Raw genomic sequence first — 23598 nt, 5'->3', positions numbered from 1 at the left:
TGGATGTGTTGAGACTGGGTCTCATTTGTCAGTCTGAAAGCAGGCAAAGAAACGGTTCAGTTCCTCTGCTAGTGAGGCATCTGCGTAACAGACACATTATTGCCATTGTAATTGGTAATATGTCGTATTACCTGCCACATCTTATTTGGGTTATTCCCTGTGATGTGCTCCTCAATTTTCCTTATATATGTTATTTTCAGCTCTGCTTTGGCAGTGCTGTATTTTACCTTGTCCCCTGACCTGAAGGCAGTGTTACGGCATTTGATGAGTATCTGTGTCTCACTGGTCAATCCGTTTGTTAACAGTGACGTTATCCGTGCAGTTTTTGATGTAGGAAAGTACAGTGTCCCTGTAGTCCTGGAGGTTGTGGTGTTCAAAAAGTTCCAAATGGTGCGGGAAAAGCAGTCCTGCAGCTGAAAAGAGTGTACATATGGTCTACGTATACTATAGTGCAGTATACACTTCTTTGTACTACCACATATAAAAGGATATAATTTATGAAATTACATTAAAGCCATTACTACAGAAGGAAGGTGATCCTCCCATGGGCTGCTGGGGTTACTTGAGCCTATCCTGCGGTGAAAGGCAGGCTACACCCTAGTCGGGTCGTCAATCAGATGTCAAGTTTCAGTGTTATGACTGGTAATTTTATACGTTTGTGTTTGGTTTTAGAACAGGTTTACTCCATCTATCATCAGCAATGGCAGCCATTAAGTTAATAGTGAAAGTGAACTATTTAGCATTTATGAATGCCAGGGAGGTTCCCACAAAAATGTGTCCTCTCTCAATACCAACTGTGAATTGCCAAAGTCTTGAGGCTCAGAAAGACAAGAGTTACAAGGTTGCCATACTTGTGATTTCATCAATTCCATGCAGTGTTGATGTTTGTCCAGCCTTTCCTTGCACACACAATAATTATTCTGGAATTTAATTTGAATCCATGCAGTCCAATGTTCATCCCAGCCTATTTCAGATTATTTTTGGTGTGAGGAACTAAACTAATGCAGAGGATCTCAAGCAAACTCTCAAGCTCTGATTGTTGAAGCTGATGTATACGCCATACTGTATGTGAATAAGACAATTATCATTTACAACACAGTTTGCCTACATTTTAACTATCTCTGGGTTGTCTGTAAAAAGTTTAAAACAACTTTTCTTAATGTCATCTTCACTATTTGCCTGGCACCTACTAAAGACAAAAATAATACACTATTAATTATGTAAAGTATTTTTAGAAAAGTAAATTGTATTGTCTTTGTACACTTTTAAGGGATAGTGTCACAGTCACTTAAGCTTTCCATATCTACAATGCTGACCTGTCCTTTTCCTTCCTGCTTTCCCCTGCACAGTTTTACATTCAGATCGGTTTACTATAGTAGACACAGAATGATTAATTGACCTATCATGGGACAGAGAGAAGGGTTACACTGAGGGCCAGAGGGATGTACAGCAACTGGCTGTTAATGAATCCTGCATCTTCTCATTCAGCATTCAAAACCAGGCTCCTCTCACAACCCTTTTTGAGAATCCCTCCCGATAATATCCTGAAAATCATATTGAGCTTCCGGTGAGAGTAAGTGATGTTTTGTCTGCACAAGCACGTTTGTAAATAAACTTATTTGGACCACCCTCCAGCAATGTGCCCTCTAATTTTTCATTTGTCTAGGCAGAAAGACAACCTCCCTGAGCACACTGAGTACCAGTGTGAGCAACATCATCATTGCTCGCTATGGGCACACACCAGTAGACACGGACAATGAGCCGGTGCATGTCGGGGTACCTTGCTTGCTATATATTTGATGGTGAAAAGGCGAACGGGTGAAAGGGGAATGCACGTGTGCATATCATGCTTGACAATATTAGCAAACAACGATGCTGTTTTCCTCTGCTACCGGCAACAGAAACGCTCCGGATTACAGCCGAAATGGGTAAAACGAGATTGGAAAAACGTAGGAAACGTTTTTTCCCGTACAAAGGTTGTTATACAGCGTACCCAACGTGAAATGATCAAAAAACGAATACCTTGACAGGTATGTATCTACTATCCATAAATGATCTAGTCCTAATAAAACGTAATGATTCATATCTGTGGATAAAATATCTAAATAAATGACACTATAATCTGCACAAATCTGACTTCAAGTTGACTTAATTTTTCACATCTGTCCTTCTCACTTCTCATTCTGCTTCAAATGACTTCTGCTGAATGTGTCACTCGAGATAGTCAAGCGTCCATTTATGTGCAATAATTTTCCTTCGGAAAACTTGCATACAACTTTTGCTTCGCTGTATGTTTTGCAGAGAACTTTCTTTTGATTTTGATTTGATTTATTTCATAAGAGACAGCACATATTCATGAACATACATATATAAATATGTAATATTGCAGCCAAGGGCTAATTTCCATCTATAGTCCATCGTGTAAATTGAAGACAAATGATGACATATACCACACACTCACACTGAAGCACACACAGACACACACTTGGCAAAGTTTTTGACTGCTCTCACCCAATTTCACCGCTTGTTCTTCTATTTGCTCCGACAGCCATTCCATCTTGGAAGAACCGTATTTCGTTTTTACTTTGACTCGTTTGGCCATTATAAAGGCTTGGCAGCAGCTCCACCGAGTTGTTGACTATATGCTAACTTGCGAAATGAACTCATGCCGCGGATGTAAACACACACAACGTGACCCGAACCGCATCATATCATTAACTGAACACAGTGTTTTTTCAGTTTTATTCGAAATGACATTTTGTTGTCGTTTGTCGGTCAGTGATAGGTTGCCACTCTCTGAGTTGTGGCACGAAAAATTTAATGTCTTTTTAAATTTTTTTATTTTTAATTCAGGTTGGCGTGCAATAAGAGCATTCAATTTAATTTGATTTAATTTGATTTTGTGGGCTGCATATATTTGCCATGCGCAGAAACCACGAGAGTAGTGCTTAGAGCAGCTTAGAGGGCACATTGCCGTCCAGGTGAGCACACAGGAGGATATGCGAGATGAGGCATTCCTCCAACTCTCTCCAAAATGTATGGCACCTTTGTGACTTCCTTATCTCTGCTGCTGCCATCAGATAGCTGCTGTCACTGGCAGGGTTTCTTGAACTAGTTGGTAGTAGTTATCGCGTCGGCCTCACAGCTCCTGAGTTCAAGTCCAGGTCAGTCCACCTGTGTAGAGTTTGTTTGTTCTCCCTGGGCCTGCGTGGGTTTCTTCCGGGTTTCTTCCAGGTTCCCTGCGACCGGCCTGCCACCGATTCAGGTTTCCCCTGCATCTGGCCAGGATACAGCCGGGATTGGTTCCAACACCTCCACGACCCTATTGAGGATTAAGCGGTTCAGGAAATGAGATGAGATGATGCACTATCTTGACACAGCTGACATTCTAAATAATGCTTACAATCTTTTGGTTGTAGATTGTTTACTTTTTGGGCTGTGCTTGCATCTTGAAAGTGTCTCTGTAAGACTGTGGGAAGTATGGGGTGATGACCATTCGCTACCGGAATGGTTAAACAAACTCCTATGTGGACTGTGTTTCAGATCAGCTGCTGAGTGAAGAAGCAACTCGTAATGTTATGTTACTGGAAAGAAGTCAGGTTTAAGAGGACAGTGAGAAATATAGAACCAAGGGAATAATTTTGCTCATGCAGAAACAGGATTGAATATACTATATGTGCTACCTGCGATTTTAATGGTAAAATATTGAACCCAGATGACCACCTTAAATTAAATTACATAGTTTATGCATACACTTCAGATTTTTTTTCTCTCACTAATACATTGCCAATGTATCACAACAGGACTAGGTTATGGCAAATCCTCAAAATCGAGTTACTCAAACTTGGGTGGAAAAATGTGTGATCGGGGCATCCCTGGTATGTAGTCTTGCTGCTGCCCATCCCAGCTGACTCCGGGCCAGAGGCAGGGGACCCCCTGAATTCGGTGGCCAGCCGATCGCAGGGCACAAGGAGACAGACAACCATGTGTTGGGGCTACTGGCCAAAACTTCAATAAACTCAAACACAGGAGCACACACTAAGACAGGAAGAATTATATTTTTTGCAGAGGCTGGGGAGTCAACAATTTAGATGCCGCAGAATGTGCCAACTCTGTGGCTCCTCAAAGCTATCTCCTGCCGAAAAGCTGCTTGAACAGCGTTTTTAATAGAGGTAGGACAAGTCATAAAAAGGGAGGCGTTGATACAAAGGAAGGGGGAGGCATACAAAAGGAGGTGTAGTGCACGTTTTAACCAATAGGTATAAATACAATTCTATTCTAGTAATTTTAAAATACATCAGAGAGCAAAAGTGTCCAAGATTAAATATAAGAATACAATTCATATTTCACACCATGAACACTCTCACCCATACCTAGGGACAATTTAGAGTGTCCAATCAGCCTGCCATGGATGTTTTTGGAATGTGGGATGAAACCGAAGTACCCGGAAAAAAAACCATGCAGGCCCGGGCAGAACATGCAAATTCCACACAAGTGGGGGTAACCTAGATTTGAACCCAGAGCTGTGAGGCCGACGCGCTAACCATTCGCGCCACCAGGCCACCCAGTGTATTAACCATTTTAAGCAATTCTGTGGACCAGCTTCAACAATATATTTTCAATAATTAAAATGATCTAGGGTCTAGTCAGAGGATTGCGATAACGACATACATATTTTCTAATAAACTTTTTATTTTGATCATAACAGCTAGTTGTGCAATACTGGTAAATTTAAAAACATTTCCCGTGTACAGCTATACCTTGAGATGAGCTTAATGCGTTCTGGGACCAAGCTTGTACAGTGGTACCTCGGCATACAAGTTCCCGACATACAAGCAATTTGAGAAACTAATTAAATTTTGATCAAATATTTATCTTGATACGAGACAAATTTTGATATACAAGCAGACAGCGGATTGAGTGGCTGCTCATAAGAACACCATGGGCAATGTTTCTCTCCCCGCAACGCCCTCGTGTAATGTCTTTGCAAGCACAAGGCACTGCGTTGCATTTTTCAGAGTTTTTAATCGTTAGTCAGTGCAAATGGCGTATATATTACTTCTCGTTGGCATGTGGTCATGCATTATCCTATTGAGAGGACATTTGTGTGCATCATTTTGGGAAGATTTTTAAGGGAATACAAAATCCCTCAATAGGTTCCTTTTAGCTGCGTCTGAAAGTCAGGGTGGAGGTGGGGCAAATAGAGCTAACCTGGGAGAAGAAAGGTATCAAAATTTAAAATAAAATTAGAATGAAGTTTAGTGTAAGGTTAGATTGAACTTATTTTTGAGTGTCTGCTTCGTAGTCCAAGTTCATTTAAATTTGTTTATGTTATGAACACGTTTCCGTCCAAAATTTTTACCAATTTTGTCATATGCAGCTGGGTATGATAACAATTAGGCTTTTGTCGAGTTAATGATGATGACAAAATCTATGTCTGATTATTGTTAGTAAAAAGGGTAACGCGAGTGGGGTTACTCTGGCCGTCTTTAATAGCACTAAAATGTGTTAAAATTATTAAAATTAGCGGGCAAGAGACGGCCAGAGTAACCCCACTCGCGTTACCCTTTTTAATAATAAAAATCAGACTTATTATTATTAAAAAGGGTAATGCGAGTGGGGTTACTCTGGTCTCTCGCCCGCTAATTTTAATAATTTAAACACATTTTAGTGCTATTAAACCACTAGTGATCTGTTACTTTGTTAATAGATGGCGAATTAGAACAAAAAAAAATTCCAATCCAATATCCTGTTTTTGGTGATTTTTCAGAAGGTTGGAACCAATTATTTAGTTTTTAGTTCATTTGAGTTAAGAGAAAATCGACATACGAGCTCAGTCCTGAAACGCATTAAGCTGGTATCCATTTTTACGAGCCTTTATCTAATTCTTTATCTAATTTATCTCAAATCAAATTTTCCCATGAAAATGAACTAAATACAAATTGATTCGATCCCACCCTCTAAAACAGGGGTAGGCAACCTATTTGACCTAGAGAGCTATGAAAGCAAAACATTTGGAAATTTATTTCAGTGAGAGCCACATAATATTTTTTAAAAGTGAATTCAACTAAATGTCAGTATAATAAGCCTCTGAATTTATTCTTTTAAATAATGTTGTTATAACACTCACCATTAATGCGACTTCTGGTGCTGCATGAATTTGGTGATGTCTTTGTAGTCGGGTTGGTACTTGGTGAGGTTAAGCTTCATGCAAGGGTTGAGACAGGAAGGAAATGAACCCCAAAAATTATTCCAATATCGCATGCCTGTCAACTTGTACGTTTTATACGTATTTTATACGTTTTTTACCATTTCAAATCATGTACGCCGTACACCGACTTTTGTACGGCGGATTTTTTTTTTTAAATCGCCAATATTTATGAAAACCGATCTCAACAAGACCGTTTTGGCTAAAATCCAGATAGTCCCGTAGGCTGGTAGCTAACGACGCTACTTCTCATCGATCGTTACTATTGTCACGGTATACCAGCAAAAATGATCCTCAATCGTATGTATTTTTTTAGCAGTGCCTACGGCAATATCGATAAAGGATGACATGCACATGCGTAGATGTACAGAGTAAATATCGAGGAAGCAAGCATGGAGGAGCCACCTACTAAGAAACAAGTTACCGCAAGTAAACCTGAGTCGTACGGTGTTTGTACATTTTTGGGGGGGTTTGTACGGTTGAATCATAATCATTGATAAGAGCAGTTATCGGCAGAGGTTGACAGGTATGATATCGTACTAAAGAGCCGCATGCGGCTCCAGTACCCCATGGTTGCCGATCTCAGGGATAAGCAGTCCATACAGTACATGAAAGAATGAATAGGGAAACAAGCCATATTTGAGGAACCTTGGCTGTACTTTACTATTGTGTATGAATATTCATCTTTCATTGCCATTGACAACTTCAGAGGTCTACAGTAATCCCTTGAATTTCGCGTATAATGTAGACCAGACTTGGCTGTGATTATCGAAAAACCACAATGTAGGATTACCCCTATTATTACTACTTTTCCACCTACACAGAAATACAAGAACACAAGTACAATTATCAAGAAGTGCATCCATTCATTCATTTTCTTAAATGCTTTATCCACACTGGGGCCTATCCCAGCTGATGTCGGGGCTGGGGACACTGAACCAGTGGCCATCCGATTGCAGGGAGGAGACAGACAACCATTCACTCTCTCACTCGTACCTAGGGGCAATTTAGTAGGTGCAATCAGCCTACAATGCAATTTTTTTTTTTTTTGGAATGTGGGAGGAAACCGAAGTCTATGGAGAAAACCCACACAGGCCCGGGGAGCACATGCAAACTCAGATATGAGGCTGACGTGCTAACCCAGGTCTGGGCAAACTAGTCCACAGAGAGCACCTTTTCACCAATCTGGTGTCCTACAAGTGCAATCAGTGGATTGTAGTCAGCTGCTTCTTGTTTTCTGCAGAAATCTCATTGGTTAAACTGTGTTGGATCTGTTGGAACAAAAACCTGCACCTACAGCGGTCCTCGAGGACCGGTTTGTCCACCCCTGTGCTAAACAGTCAAGCCGCCGGGCTGCCTGCACGTTGAAACTGAAAATAAAAAACTGTTGGTCATTTTAGTATATATCAGGTGATCAGTCGATGTAATAAAATGTTCTGATCACAATTATTTTTTTGCCTTCAATTCCAGGTGAACCGATTTTCAGAATGTGCTGATACCAAATCCCGATCCGATCATTTGGCAATGTTTTAAGGAGAAAAAAGCACATCCTGATCTGAAAATATTTCCATACTGTTAACTGTATCACTCTTACCTGATTGCATTTCACCATCAGCTGCTAGTGTTTACTTCGGCTTTTGTTCTTTCTGGCTTTCTTGTGATGTTACATAGCATAAAAGGTACATATATTTCTATCTCTTTTGCCAATATCCTTGATTATTTTAACGTTTTGTAGCCTTTAGAAATTGAAAATAAAAATAAATAAATACCTCTTAAAAACCTGATCTTTTTCAACCAGTTGGGCATGATTTCCAATAACATGATTGGATCCAAGACTCAAATCGGAGACATCCTAACAAAAACTAGGCATTTTAAATATTTGCCGATACATTGATATGGTAATTATAGGGAATATTATCATTGGCCTTTTTATGTTTCGGTTGATAGGGTCATTAAGTAATTATTGTGACAGGCTAAATAACACAAAGAAAACACTCCAAGCAACAGGGATGATGGCTTTTTTGTTTGTTTGTTTTTCAGGGACTGTGTGCAGCCTAAATGGTTAAGTGGAACTTGTTCAAGCACCAGACAACACCCATGGTTGCCGCTGCTAAGCCAACAGGAGCCAGTCCCCTGACTGTGACTCCTGCACCTGTCGCACTCGTCTCTGCAGACAACTCCACTGAGCCAGTCAGCAAGAATGATGCCTTTGGCGAGATCAAAAACAAGTTTCTGAATGAAATCGATAAGATCCCTTGTGAGTACACGACCAAATTCCAATCAACTTGACGAAGTACCCGTTTTGGAATTGGAGTTTGTGCTTTTGCTGCAGGCAATGGCTGCCTCATAACGACTTCCGTATTAAAAGGTGGATACCCCCCCCCCCCCACCCCCAAACAAAAAAAAAGGGCACTGGAATCTTATTTTTTTGTTAACCACCTCCTACTTAAAATATTTAGCCCAGACCATGACATGGACCAGGTTAAATGAGTGGTCGGTCAAATGTCAAGGTATTTGTTTCTTTGCTTGCGGGCAAAGAATGCTTCACCTAAATGCATATTTGTTGACTATTCTCAGTGCCATCCTGGGCCATCATTGCCATTGCTGTGGTCGCTGCTTTGCTTATTCTAACTTGCTGCTTCTGCATCGTCAAGAAATGTTGTTGCAAGAAGAAGAAGAACAAGAAGGGCAAGAAGGGGAAGGGTGACATGGGGATGAAGAACCTTAAAGGAGGAGAGGTATGTGACGCTAGGAGAGTTTGGAGGATTTTACTCATTTTTAGTTCATAATTGCTTCTATAATATAAGGGCATGAATTGTTTTTTTAGGCCAACTTGGTCAGTTTTTCCCATTTTGAGCCAAGTTCACACTTCTAAAAGATGGAATAATTAAGGAATTTGTTTCAGGTTGATTGAAAACAAACTTTTAAGAGTTTATGCCAGTTCAAACATCTTATGTTTTATGACTTCAGACAAGATAAAGCTAAAAAAAATAGTATTTCAAAGATTTTCCTTACACTGGGAAAATGCCATTCATAATGATCTTTTGCACTGACTCTATTGTTCCAGGCAGACACTTTCAACTTCATGTTTTTTTTCTTTTACAGCTGTAATGTTTCACTTTAGTTCTTTTGTCCTTTTAAAATTTTATTAGTTTTAATGGGTTTCACCAAGTGTTTGGTAGAATTTATAAATTTTATTTTTTTTAATTATTAGTTTTAGTTCATTCTTGTTTTTTTCGTTTAATTTTTAAAATATTGTTTTCTTTTGTTAGATTTACAATTAAAAATATTAAATCAATTCAAAGATGCGTTTTAATACTGTATTCAGTCATTTATTTTTTTGTAATATTTTTCATGTAATTATTGTTTTTTTTAAATATACATCCTATAATGGGCTTGGACAAACAGTTAACATTTGCATTAAATAACAATCTTATAATTTTGATCCTCCGGAAAAAAAAAACTGCAAGCATGTTAGGCAGTTGATATCAAGAAGCTCCATACCCATCACTACATATATTACATGCCATGTCTAATACTTCTGGATGTCAACCTCTACAAGATATGTTCTGCATAAGTTGCAAGTTTAATTCAAATTCCCAATGTTCAATACTATTTCTTGACGGTTTTGTCAAGTAAAATTGCCCTAAATTGGTCACACTTCATCCTACTTTTAAAATATTAATGAAGAAAAACTATCCAATAGTTTTATAACCACTGGCCATATGTTTCTTACTACTCTTTGAACTATAGTATACAGTTGCTGTTGAGCAAAGGCAATAATCAATGGCTTTGTAACCAGGTCAGTGCATTCTCCATAGATGAAAAAGAATGACTCTTATCACCCATTATCATGTTTTATTTTTCTCTCTTCTTTTATTATGTGATGGATTTGTCATGAGTGTTATTGTTTCGCTCTGTCTTTCTTTCTTTCTCCCTCACTTGTACTCTGGGATTTGAGTGGAAAATGACATCTCCTATGTACACCACTCAGCACCCAACATTGCTTTCTCACCTTTTGAAGACTGATAATAAAAATAGCTTTTAGTGCAATTGTTTTTGTGCAGGTTCTCTAATTAGTATTATTATTGTTTTTACATCCCTGATGCTGATTCGGAAACTCATCCAGTCTTCTAAAAAGATATATTATTTTAAGGACAATGGATCTGATGCACAATATATGATTGTGCTAATGAGGAGGTTGGCCTATCTGTCATTTTCCTCCCTCCCTAAAGTGTAGCTGATTGCATTTGTTGTGATTACCCTTTTTTGGTGTCTGCTGTGAGTTCAATCTCTTCCTTTGTCTCTGCTCTCCTTCCTGCTTTGTGTCTTATGTGTGCTCCGTGTATCTTGACTGTGGTGGACTTCTCTGCCTACGGTAGGTCTGATAGCACGCGGCGCCCCTCTCTGGCCGCTCTGAGTAAGACCAGACTAGTGCAGAGGGGGAGCTTTGGGGGTGGGCTGGGTCTGAAGGGGTGGATTGCAGTGATGGTGTCAATGAGTGCTATGGCTTTCTGAGTTCTTTGCAAGCTTAGGTGCTGCCGGTGCTTGAAGATTCTTTGGGAGCATTTAAGCTGCTTCACAAAAGCCACTGTTCAGACATGCCGCACCAATTGCTATGTCTTGTTGTAGAGATGGTTCTCTTAAGAAGTGTAACCCCCAACATAGACCCATTTTAATGCAAATGATTTGAAATGAACATGTTACCCTTTGATTGAGCTTTTTGAATGATTAGTGCACTTAGCAATTCACTAGTGATCCCTAACATGCATGTGCAAGGGCTAAGCTGGATCATGTCAGACAATTGCAACCCACCAGTGAACTTTGGGCTTGTTTCTACCTTCATGGGACTAATCAAAAATATGATTAGCAACAAAGAATTTTACTCACTGGTGTCCCACCTGTGCAAACGCATTCAGAGATCCATGACAGACCCGGTTGTTTGTTTTGTATCTCTTGACAAAGGCCAGCGTACGCCCTTGGTAGGTAACATTGAATGGCCACAACTTGACTTGAGAGTAACTGTTCTGGACCACCTATTTTGCTGATAAACGAGGTGACAGATGAGAGAGAGATGGTGTGCCCGAATGTTTGCCTGAAATGTACCATCCTTGCAACTCTGATTTCAGCTCATTCAAAGATAAACCACTGTCATTTTGCTTCCTGATATTATATCCACATGGAGCAAAGGGCATGCATTCAGACATACCATGTATTTATCCCTTCCCTAAAAGTAAAAGTAATAAAGTACCAGTATTCCAACATTTTTGGTCCTGACAAAAATATGCTTATTTCAAACTGTATCTGTAACATATCAAGCTAAAAGGTAATTCATCTATGTCAGCCATCAGAAAGAAACATCCCCTGCATTTTCTGGCCTGGCATGTTTGAATGAAATGCACTGACCACAACAAAAGTAGAGAATGCCACATGTGAGGACAATCATATGAGTTTACAGAGGGCGAGTTGGCAAGCATGCAAGATAGCCCGCATGCGAGCAAGACGAATGTTCGTATGGGGAGAAAAAAAACGGGGGGCGTGAGAATGTGTGTTTTATCTGTGTATGCGCCCTGTTCCAGCTCACCTCTTTCAGCGGACCAGAGAGTAACTGGACCGTCTGTTTTTTATGAGGACATCATGTTTTCTCAAGATGACACCCATAAAAAAGTCAGCCATTTTCTACTTGAATACAAACAAAAATGAAAAGACGATTTAAGAGCAAAATGCTAAAGTTGTCTAAAATTCAGAATATTCTCCCATTTGCACTTGACACATTTTTTAAAACGCCTGTCTTACTTACATTAATGCTTCGAGGGTTCTTCCGTCCACACTTCTGACAAACTCGCGGATTGTAAACCCTTTAAATTTAAGTCAGTCCCTAAAACTTTCTTGTGCAAATTAATCAAACTAATTCAACACATTTTAAAATACTAACTAGATAAAATTGTAGGTCGGAATCCCCAAAATTGCAAGAATTGCAACATTGTCATTAATTTACTAATAAAATAACAAAAATATGCTTATTTCAAACATTATTCAACATTATTCCTAATAATTAAATTCCGAAACATGTACAGTGGGAAAATAAGTATTTAGTCAACCAATAATTGTGCATATAAATGGGAGAACAGAGCTATTGATGAAGAGATAAATAGACACTAGTATTGAGGGTGAATTTGTCAAACAACTTTCAGAATCAGCAATCAAATCAGGAATCATGGCATCAACTGTTTGTCTTGAACCCATTGATTTGTCCCTGTAGTTCTTCTCTGAAAGCGAACCCTGCCTTTTGTGACAGATTGGAGCAATAATAATGCACATTTTAAATGAAACTACACTGCCATTATACTCAAAACTCATTTTGGAATACATTGAGCTATGGTGTTGTTTTACACCTCACATTCAACCATTTAGCTACTTTATAATCACTTAACTAGGCCATTTCAATGTTAAGGATTAATTTGTTACCTACCTGTATTAATTTGGTGTAGGTGTACTGTTTTCTAGGTCAGGACAACTTCTTTGCCTTATTTTTAATTACTAGTCAGAAAACACTCCCCCAAAATCAAACATGCTAATTAGTCAACAGAAAATGGTGTCATCCGAGAAATAGTGAAATCAAGTCAGGTTGCGACCGTGGTCATCGATGAGCAGATTGCACTAGTAACATCGGTATGTGCTGGGTAAGTGACAGGTAGGTGCTGTGACTAACCCCACTGCTGCTGGCCAAGGGTTGTTGATCAGCACAACTTGATAATTAAAAGCATCTGCTGACTATCTCATCTGCGGCCTCCACTCCTCTGTCTTTACAGAAACAACAGGATGATGATGATGAGGAAGAGGATCTTGAACCTGGACTAACTGGAGACGAGAAAGAAGAGGAGGTGAAAGAGAAAGAGAAGCTTGGAAAGCTGCAGTACTCCATTGATTATGACTTTCAGGAAAACAAGGCAAGACTCAAGTGGATTAAAGTCATATTTTTCCTACCTGATCAAAATTTCCTATGGTTGGCTTCTCTAAAATCTGGCTGATCATCTGTCATTATTCTCTATCGTTTATATTTTGTTCTCTAGCTAACTGTGGGAATCTTGCAAGCTGCTGATCTCCTCTCTATGGACAGTGGTGGCACCTCTGACCCCTATGTCAAAGTCTTTGTCCTACCTGACAAGAAGAAGAAGTTTGACACAAAAGTTCACAAGAAAACCCTCAACCCAGTCTTTAATGAAACATTTATCTTTAAGGTAAGTCTTGTCCCTTTGTACTCATTACTATTTAAAAGAATGGTGTCAGGTTGAGAAGTCATGATCTGGCTTTGCATGACTTTGCTTTCCATTGAGAATGTAGCACCTTTCCGCCATCACTTTCAGCCAGTGGCTGAAAAGCTTGCAGACATTTTTGAAGGTGGTCGCCAAGAGGAATGTGGGGGAGAATCAAACTAAAAGAGAGGGCAACCAATGGTTCCTGCTGACACAGCTGGATGAATTCACCACAATTAAACAACTTGTCAAAATCAGGCCAGCTTTCCTGAGGCATTTTGTTTTGCCAGGCATTTAAAAGGTGGAGACAGAAGCCACAGTTAACAACACTTACGTTAATGTTGCTGTTAATGTGATCAATTCTCTCCACTGATCGCTTGTGAAAACATGCAATACATCTCGGACTGTAAATGACTAAATTGAGATTGCTATGTGCTTTCCAGATTCCATTCCAAGAGATGGGGGGAAAGACTCTAGTTATGTCTGTCTACGACTTTGATCGTTTCTCAAAACATGACGTCATTGGCGAGATTAGAACACCCATGAACACCCTTGACCTCGCGAAGCCAATTGAAGAATGGCGAGACTTGGACAGCGCGGACCAAGAAGAGGTGATAGAGCTAAGAAAGCTAATAATATCCTGCACATTTATTTCTCCAAAATATAGAGTACCCTCTGATTTTAGTGCGTCCTGTGGCGGAGCATTGCTCAATTTAGCAACTGTAGACACAGAAAATCAACATTATCTCTCTAATGTGAGGTTAAGCACTTACCAAAAATTTTAAAACATTTACTGATGCACAAAATACACGTTGATTTATGTGTTTTAGATAAAAACAAGCATTTTTGTATCATCAGTAATGAAGATTCCATTTCCATAGATTTTATTGTCAAAGATCTTGACAGTGGAATTTAATTTTCTTTCACTCTCACTCTAAAAACAGCCAGAGAAGCTTGGTGACATTTGCATCTCTCTTCGTTATGTCCCAACTGCTGGTAAACTCACAATCTGTATTCTGGAAGCCAAGAATTTGAAGAAAATGGACGTTGGGGGTCTTTCAGGTTTGTAAATTCAATTTCAATAGAGTAAAATATAACCAGTATACATGTATTTGATTGTTTTACTGTAGATAGATATCACTACACTTCCGCAGTTTTTAATTTAATGGTAAACAAAAATATTTCATCCTGAATATTCCTGTCAAGTTTGCCTCGTGTTGTGGAGCTTCACTCGCCTGATTTTGATGCGAGGAAACGCGGGCTCGTATCCCACTGGTGGCTGTATGATTGGGAGTGTGGATGGTTGTTTTTTTTTTATCTCTGTTTGCCCCTTGGGCTGACTGGCGACCAGTCTAGGATATAGTTCGCCTTTTCCAGCAAACCTTGTAGCCTTATGGAAGATTAATAAATGAGGAAGTTCCTGTCAAGTGTGATGTATTTTGGAACATTGTTTATGAGAGAGAAAAATGTAATTCTGATGTAGTGTTTTATACACCATAACGAGCATTATAGCCAATTTGCAGTCCAGAAGACAGTTAGCTGGCCAACTTTGGCCAACTTGGGGAGGGGGTCTAATTTATCACTGCCTATCATCTCATTTTGTATGTGGATCTTCAAAACTATATGTAGATTTCAGTGGTGGACCGTCAGGGCCTGAAAGGCCTTCTCTGCTGGCCTAAAAAAATATCTGAATCACAGACTGATGTTAATTATGTTTTGTCCATGAATACTTATTAATAATTCCAAATTGTCTGTCAGCTTCCTTTCATTGATTTTCCCCTGGTTGTGCTGCTTCCAGATGTATGTTTTCATATTTAATCATCTAATCAAATGATTTTTTGGTGTGTAAAATATGGCTAAATTCCTAAATAATATTTCAATTGTATGAGGGTATTATTGATGCTTTTATTATGTGTCGCATCTGTATCTGCAGTAGAGATTTTATAGCCATTAAATTGCTTTTGACTCTTGGATTGATTCAGACAGCTTAAGGCGTCGCAGGAAATTCATGGACTGCCGCTGGTAGAATTACACTAAGCAATTTAATATAACAGGGAAGACGCATTCTTAAGGTTGTAATAATAGCTTGCTAGGTATTTTATTTAATGTTTACTCGGTTTCTACCCATTTTGTGACACACCTGGTTGTCAAAGTGTAGAAAGGCCTGTGGCAAACAAATGGGATAAAATTTATTCCAATCACCAGGGTGGCCTGGTGGATGAGTAGTTACCACATCGGCCTCACAGTTCTGGGGTTCTGGGTTCGATCGCAGGTTGGTTCTCCTGCGTAGAGTTGCATGTTCTCCCCGGGCTTGCGTGGGTTTTCTACTGGTACTCCAGTTTTCTCCCGCATTCCAAAAACATGCATGGTAGGTTGAACACTAAATCGCCCCTAGGTATTAGTCTAAAGGTGAATGGCTGTCCATTTCCTCGTGTCCTGTGATTGGCTGACCACCAATACAGGGTGTCCCCCGCGTTGTGTCCGAAATCAGCTGGGATAAACTCCAGCACCCCCTGTAACCCTTCTGAGGATAAGCGGTTCAGGATCGAATGAATGAATTCCTTTAGGTATTGAATTCCCATGTCGGTAGGATGTTTCTCCCTCTCATATCGCCTCAATGGTTATTCAGGCTGAAGTGTTGGCTTTAGCCCGATTTTATGAATTTGAAGATCTGCATTAATTTCAGCTATTTTCTTCAATTTCCAATCTTTCTGTTTCATCAAGTACAACATCTACATTTTTCATTGTCTCATACTTTTTTCCAGAGCTTCAATAACTCCTTCTACGACATTTTTGTCTGATTTGCCCACTGCCATTTGCTTAACTATTCTATGTTCATGCAACGCTGTGAAAATATTAAATCTTTAAGGTAACTACAGAACCATAACTATACAACCTTCGTGAAATATTTCCATTCACAATCCAGATCAGGTTACATATTTCCTTTCAATTTAGAAGCTGTTAAGATCCAATTATTTTCTTTTTTCCTTTTTTCCAAAGGAGCAAAGAATATTCTGTTAAATCTATCCATTTCAATGAACAAAAAAGGGTTGTTGGTCTGAGCTTGTCGATCGGTACTCATGCGGCCTACAATGCCAAGCCAACATTCCAGAAAATGCAGGCCCTCAAATCTTCACCTTTTTTCCGATAGGTTCGCCGTCACCATGCAAAATCTTCTTCCATCGGCCACAGGTTTCGCCTCCACCCGTTGAATGCTGCACTTTGAAGTTTTCAAGGGAGTACGCTCTCACCGGGTAGATGATGTGTTTCACTTGGTCGATAAAGCTTTCTCCTCTCGAAACATTCTTCTTTTTATCCACTTTCTTGGAGGCTGTTTTTCCCACATGCCTCTGAAGCAACGTTTTTCACTTTAGGTGCCCTTAACGCTCTTCTCCTGGTCAGAATTAAACCACGCATCGACTGATGTATGACGGGAGTGACATTCTAAATATCCCCCAGGTATTAATGTGAGCGTGAATGGTTGTCACGACTCGCTTTGAAAGGTTTCACTGGTGTCTTTTTCAGATACTTGCTTTGCTTTCAAGTCCATGTAGATTCCGCTAGCTTTTTTGCAGATTATTGACTCGGTCACACGATCTCCAGTAAAAAAAAATGCAACCTTTACAACCCGGGGCTTATAGGTATCGTAATATATCAAGGTATTACTGTACCTGCTGTCAGGTACTTCATAAAGCCTCACGTGTGCCAATTTTGCAGAACATTGCACTCCTGTTCAAGTTCAACCGTGGTGCCATCTGTTGAAATATTACATAAATGCAGCCCCATTAGGTGGATTTTTGTGCTCTCTGTCTTTCAGATCCCTACGTGAAGATTAATCTGCTGCAGAACGGGAAGAGACTGAAGAAGAAGAAGACGACGGTTAAGAAGAACACATTGAATCCTTACTATAACGAGTCGTTCAGCTTTGAGATACCTCTTGAACAAATGCAGGTAACAAAAGCCGCCTGTTTTTTAACTCGTTTACTGCAGTGATTAACAAAAAGTCCATTTGAATTAGGCTGCCTGGCACTGAATTATCATATTTACATTTTATAACAATTCCTCCACCATTGTCAACAGCTGAGGTGGGTTGATCGCTGGGGTGTAAGTAATATCGATCAAAATATCAATCACTTAAGCAGTTGGAAATTTATCCGAACACAAAAACATCCATCAATCTCACTTTTTTAGTATATTTTGTTTAGAAAAGAAAAAGTCACTTGATGGTGTAGCAGTTCACTCGCCTGAGTTGGGTGCGGGCAAGCATGGGATCAATTACTGCTCGGTGGCTGTATGATTGTGAAAGCGGATGGTTGACTGTCTCAGACCAGGTCGGTTCCCCTGTGTGGCGTTTGCATTTTCTCCCTGCGGCTGTGTGGGTTTTCTCCGGGTACTCTGGTTTCCTTCCACATTCCTAAGACATGTTTCTGAATCTAATTAGCCCCTAGGTATGAGTGTGAGCATGAATGGTTGTTTGTCTCCTTGTGCCTTGCAATTGACTGCCCACCATTTCAAGGTGTCCCCCGCCTCTGCCCCAAAGTCAGCTGGGATAGTCTCCAGCACCCCCCATAACCCTAGTGAAGATAAAGCAGTTCAGAAGATGAACTGAGGTGAGACATCATTACACATGATCACAAAAAACATGAATCACCAGATGGCAAGTCTTCATCTGTAAACTCCTCACCATGATGTAAAGGGAAGGTAATAAAACAAAATATTGATAAAAAAAAAACATGGTCAGACACAAAGGTATCAATGTGCCGTGATCTTCAACGACTTTGGGTCTCCAACATTCACGGATTCAGTACATCCCTCCACTTCTTCTCTGGCGCTGAATTGAAGAAGCCCCATTTCACCGTAGAAGAAGAATGATATAAAAAGGCAGACATCTTGCCTTTTCCCGTTTTGTTGTGAGTAAAAGACTTTGCCGAACCCATTCCAGTTTTGTTTGAATTTTAGGTCGCCGTTTTAAAATGCCCCCTAAGCGTCCAGGCTGAAAAGAGACATGATGACAACGGCCCAGTGGTGCGAGTGGTTAGCGAGTCAGCCTCACACCCTCTGCCTGGCCGGACGTTTGGTCGCCAGACGTTTAGTCTCCGTTGGTCCCGGTCTTCTGGTCGCCAGTCAAATGGTGACAGAGAGTAAGTACTGTTGAAAACAGCTCTCAACAAGAGTTTAATATCTAAATATCTACTGTTGATTCACGAGAGAGGTTAATATCTAAGTACTGTTTAATATCTTAGTACTGTTGAAACTAGCTCTCAAAATTATATTCACAAGAGTTTAATATCTAAATATCTACTGTTGATTCATGAGAGAGGTTAATATCTAAGTACTGTTTAATATATAAGTACTGTTGAAACCAGCTCTCAAATTTATATTCACAAGAGTTTAATATCTAAATATCTACTGTTAATTCATGACAGAGAGAGTTTAATATCTAAATATCTATTGTTGCTACACATCTAAGTACTGTTGAAACCAACTCTCAAAATTATATTCACAAGAGTTTAATATCTAAATATCTACTGTTGCTACACATCTAAGTACTGTTGAAACCAACTCTCAAAATTATATTTACAAGAGTTTAATATCTAAATATCTACTACTACTTAGATGTTCATTTTTAGCATACAAATAAAAGTCTTAGTATACTTTTAGACCAGAACTTTGACATTAAAACAAAAGGCAATAAGTAAAATGTACTTATTAAAAAGAAGACAAAGCAAATTCAGAGATGGTGTCTAAATATCTACTGTTAAAACCATTCATGAGAGAGTTTAATATCTAAATATCCAATATCAAAATATCAATATGAGCATTGCCACGGAAAATCTACATCCGGGTTACCTCTCTGTCATGAATCAACAGTAGATATTTAGATATTAAACTCTTATAAATATAATTTTGAGAGCTGGTTTCAACAGTACTTAGATACAATGTCAACAATAGATATTCAAATATTAACCTCTCTCTGTCATGAATCAACAGTCGATATTTAGATATTAACCTCTCTCTGTCATGAATCAACAGTAGATATTTAGATATTGACCTCTCTCTGTCATGAATCAACAGTAGATAGTTAGATATTAACCTCTCTCTGTCATGAATCAACAGTAGATATTTAGATATTAAACTCTTGTTGAGAACTGTTTTCAACAGTATTTATTCTCTTTCACCATTTGAATGGCGACCAAAAGACCGGGGACCAACGAGGACCAAACATCCGGCGACCACACGTGCGGCGACCAAACGTCCGGGCGACCAAACGTCCGGCGACCAAACGTCCGGCGACCAAACGTCCGGCGACCAAAAGTCCTGGCGACCAAACGTCCGAGTACCCAGCTCTGGGGTCCTGAGTTCAAATCCAGGGCCGATCCACCTGTGTAGAGTTTGGATGTTCTCCCCGTGCCTGTGTAGGTTTCCTCCGGGTACTCTGGTTTCCTCCCACATTCCAAAAAACATCCATAGTAGGCATGCCATTTTAAATTGCGCCTAGGAATGGGTGAGTTTGCATGGTTGTTCGTCTCCTGCGATTGGGTGGGTGTCCCCTGCCTCTCGCCCGGAAAAACCTGGATTTGGCTCCAGCAGCCCCCGCGACCCTAAAGAGGATAAAGCGGTTCAGAAAATGATATCTGATGGTGAAAAGTGATGGTGCAGACGTATGTAAAGTATGCAAAAAAGGAATGTATTATATATATAAGCAGGAGTATGCCTTTTGGGAAAAAGTCAAGGAAACTGATGGTCAATTTCAAAAGAAAGGCTGATGAATTTTACCTACCAGTGGCAGGCCGTCAGGGCCTTCAAGGCCTTCTCTGCTGGCCTATGAAATATCTGAATCATATATTATATTTTGTCCATCAATACTTATTAAAAAATTCCAAATTGTCTGTTAGCTTCCTTTCCCCCTGGTTGCACTGCTTCCAGATGTGTTTACATATTGAAGCATTTAACCAATCACTTTTCAGCCATTATTTGATGCCCGGGTCAGAAATCTGCCTCAAAGCCTTCACAATCAATTCTGCGAGCTTTAAACAATCGTCGATAAGACTGTTGCTTTAACCAATCATATTTCGAGTTGGCAACACCACAACGTATTGTCGCGGGCGTAGGGATACGTCATTGCCTTGTTGAAGACGGAGGGATACGTCATCGCGTTCACCAACAATAAGGCTAGTCATTAGCCAGACCTATCAAACTGTATTTGGTGCGAGCTGCACAAGCAAATATATTGTTGTGTTGATTTAAAGCCATTTTCAAGACGGACTATGCCAAAAGTGCGACATGCTCGACTTTCAGCATTAGCTTCGATGGCGAAGCCTCTTAAAGGGACAACGCATGTACATACAAACTTTTATACACTCACACGTCGGCTCAGTGAAACTGCTCATGGCCATTGTTGGGTTTTATTGATCTGTAGACGGTGTTGTTTTACCTTGTTTTGTCGCCGGTATTTTGGTCGTCGGTCCTTTGGTCGTCGGTCTTTTGGTCGTCGGTCTTTTGGTCGTCGGTCTTTTGGTCGTCGGTCTTTTGGTCGTCGGTCTTTTGGTCGTCGGTCTTTTGGTCGTCGGTCTTTTGGTCGTCGGTCATTTGGTCGTCGGTCTTTTGGTCGTCGGTCTTTTGGTCGTCGGCCTTCTGGTCGTCGGTCTTTTGGTCGTCGGTCTTTTGGTCGTCGGTCTTTTGGTCGTCGGTCTTTTGCTCGTCGGTCTGTTGGTCGCCGGTCTTTTGGTCGCCGGTCTTTTGGTCGGTCGTTGTCGCGGTCCGGGTGACCAAAAGACTGCAATTGGCTGGCCAACGATTCAGGGTGTCCTTCGCCTCCAGCCCAAAGTCAGCTGGGATAGGCTTCAGCAGACCACGTGACCCTAGTGAGGATAAAGCGGTTCAGAAAATGAGATGAAGAATTTCCATATAGGAAGTTTTCTACGGCTAGCTCGTCTGTTAATTAACCTGATTTCTTTCTTGGGCCTGGCAGGATCCTTCAGGCTAGAATTTAAATAAATCTTACCTTCCTTGACATCTAAGGCTTAACATGGAAAATCTTACCTTCCTTGGCAGTTACGACTTAACAGGGAAGGAATTACAGGTTTCAAGACGGAATGGAATATGGAACGTGTAACACATACAAGCCTTGATAATACAAACAGAATACATGATTAGTGTGAGTAATGTCAAAAGGGTTATAGACTGGTATGGATATATTTAGAAAACTTGACAATATCTATTTTAAAAAATTATTGTCACAAGAAATGTCACTGGAATATGTACGAATCAGACTTCAGATTTTAACTTAATTTTCACTTTTGTCCTTCTCCTGCACATCCTCCCCGCAGAAAATCCAAGCTGTCATCACAGTACTGGATTATGACAAGATTGGTAAAAACGATGCCATTGGGAAGATCTGGGTGGGTAGCAAGTCCACTGGAGCGGGGCTGAAACACTGGTCCGACATGTTGGCTAACCCCCGACGTCCCATCGCCCAGTGGCATCCGTTGCAGCCAGAGGAGGAGGTGGATGGTGCCCTCGCAGCTTTGGCCGCCAAGAAGTAAACTCCACCCATTCTCACCGTGCCCTCTAACTGCCCACATGTTTCCGATCAGGTCCACAGATGCCATGTCAATATCTGTTCCACTCCCAAATGTACACCTCACCAGCTTTCTTAAATCCTTAGAATCGATTCATCATGATGCCAAATAGAGCTTAAAAATCCCCATGCTATATAAAACCATGTCATTGAGGAAAAAAACACGATGAATTACAGGGAGAACAGATACTCATTGATTTCCTGTAGATCTATTTTTGTATCAGGACTGTGGTTCTGTTCCTGAGAAAAAAAAGCTTCCACTATGAAGAACAGTTAGAACGCTCAATGGGAATGTGGCTAGCGAGGGATAAATCAACTCTTCATCGACATACAGTATATCGTCCCTTTCCCTTAGTGACACAGTCTGCTTAGTTTAATGCTTATTAACAAAAATGCTTTATACTGCCATGTAATAGAGGAATAACATAGGAAGGTGCATTCCTTGGGTGTGTTGTAAACCACTCTCCACACCTGCCACCTATATTACCTGAGCATTCAATTAGTTTAACGTACATTCCTAGAGTTGGGTCGCAACTAGTGGTAGATACAAATCCACTTACCCACAGACACACTGCCTTTTCAATTAGTTCAACGTTCACCCATCATCTCAGGAATACTGAGAGGAGACTCCATGCCTTTATTTCTACACGGGTTGTTATGATCAAAATTCAGTAAGAGAAAAATCACTTCACCGCTTTTCAGGAAGGCTGGTAGATGGATTTTCAGTTTCAGAGATGAGGGGAAATGTCTTTTGTGTCCTTTGTCTGTGCAAAATGTTAATTTAATTAAGTATTAGAGTGGCGACAACGACCAACATCATGACTGCTGCCGCCAATGACGTGACAATTACACTACAACGTGCAGGTAGTGACTGCTTGCCAACCACCCCTTCCCATCCCCAAGCCACGATATCTCACTGCCATTAGTCTTGGACTCCACACAAATGTTTCACCGCTGCACCGTCCTACAGTCACAAAGGAGACAAGCCTTCCAAGTATCAAAATAAGCAATTTTCAACTACCAGGGACGCCTTCCGCTAAGTGTTGTGGTTCTCTTCTTCGTTTCTCACTTGTCTTTATATATATATATATATATATATATATATATATATATATATATATATATATATATATATATATATATATATATATATATATATATATATATATATATATATATATATATATATATATATATATATATATATATATATATATATATATATATATATATATATATATATATATATATATATATATATATATATATATATATATATATATATATATATATACACACACATACATGTATACATATATACATATACGTGTGTGTGTGTGTGTGTGTGTGTGTAGGGTTTATTGTTCATTGTAATTCCTCAAGCACTTTAACTCCAATTCTCCAAAATTTTAAATCAGAGCTTTAATTATTAGTTTGGGTAAGATTTATTTATGAGCTATTTAGTGGAGATGACAGTGTTTACTTTTTGTCTCATGTTTTAGGGTGTCTTTCTGTCTCACTTTACAAAGATAACTGATTCACGTGTGTTTCAC

The 23598-nt window shown here is 39.8% G+C and overlaps 1 protein-coding gene across 10 annotated transcripts in view; it reads left to right on the top strand.

Moving 5' to 3' along the window:
• The window catches only part of LOC144208131 (synaptotagmin-2-like), a 61041-nt gene extending 37900 nt beyond the window's left edge, over positions 1-23141 (top strand). For 9 of the 10 annotated variants that reach the window (XM_077734323.1, XM_077734407.1, XM_077734159.1 and 6 more), the window contains 8 exons: positions 8249-8465; positions 8786-8946; positions 13021-13158; positions 13282-13449; positions 13908-14075; positions 14409-14526; positions 17282-17415; positions 21795-23141. In XM_077734323.1, coding sequence (XP_077590449.1) covers positions 8267-8465; positions 8786-8946; positions 13021-13158; positions 13282-13449; positions 13908-14075; positions 14409-14526; positions 17282-17415; positions 21795-22010 — 1302 coding nt within the window. In that variant the 5' untranslated portion in view covers positions 8249-8266 and the 3' untranslated portion in view covers positions 22011-23141. The remainder of the gene's footprint in view (positions 1-8248; positions 8466-8785; positions 8947-13020; positions 13159-13281; positions 13450-13907; positions 14076-14408; positions 14527-17281; positions 17416-21794) is intronic. The other variant, XM_077734568.1, reaches the window with a different exon arrangement.
• Positions 23142-23598: the final 457 nt, after the last annotated feature.

The sequence above is a fragment of the Stigmatopora nigra genome, chromosome 1, assembly GCF_051989575.1.
Source record: "Stigmatopora nigra isolate UIUO_SnigA chromosome 1, RoL_Snig_1.1, whole genome shotgun sequence".
Taxonomy (NCBI): domain Eukaryota; kingdom Metazoa; phylum Chordata; class Actinopteri; order Syngnathiformes; family Syngnathidae; genus Stigmatopora; species Stigmatopora nigra.
This window is presented reverse-complemented; position numbering and strand designations above follow the sequence as displayed.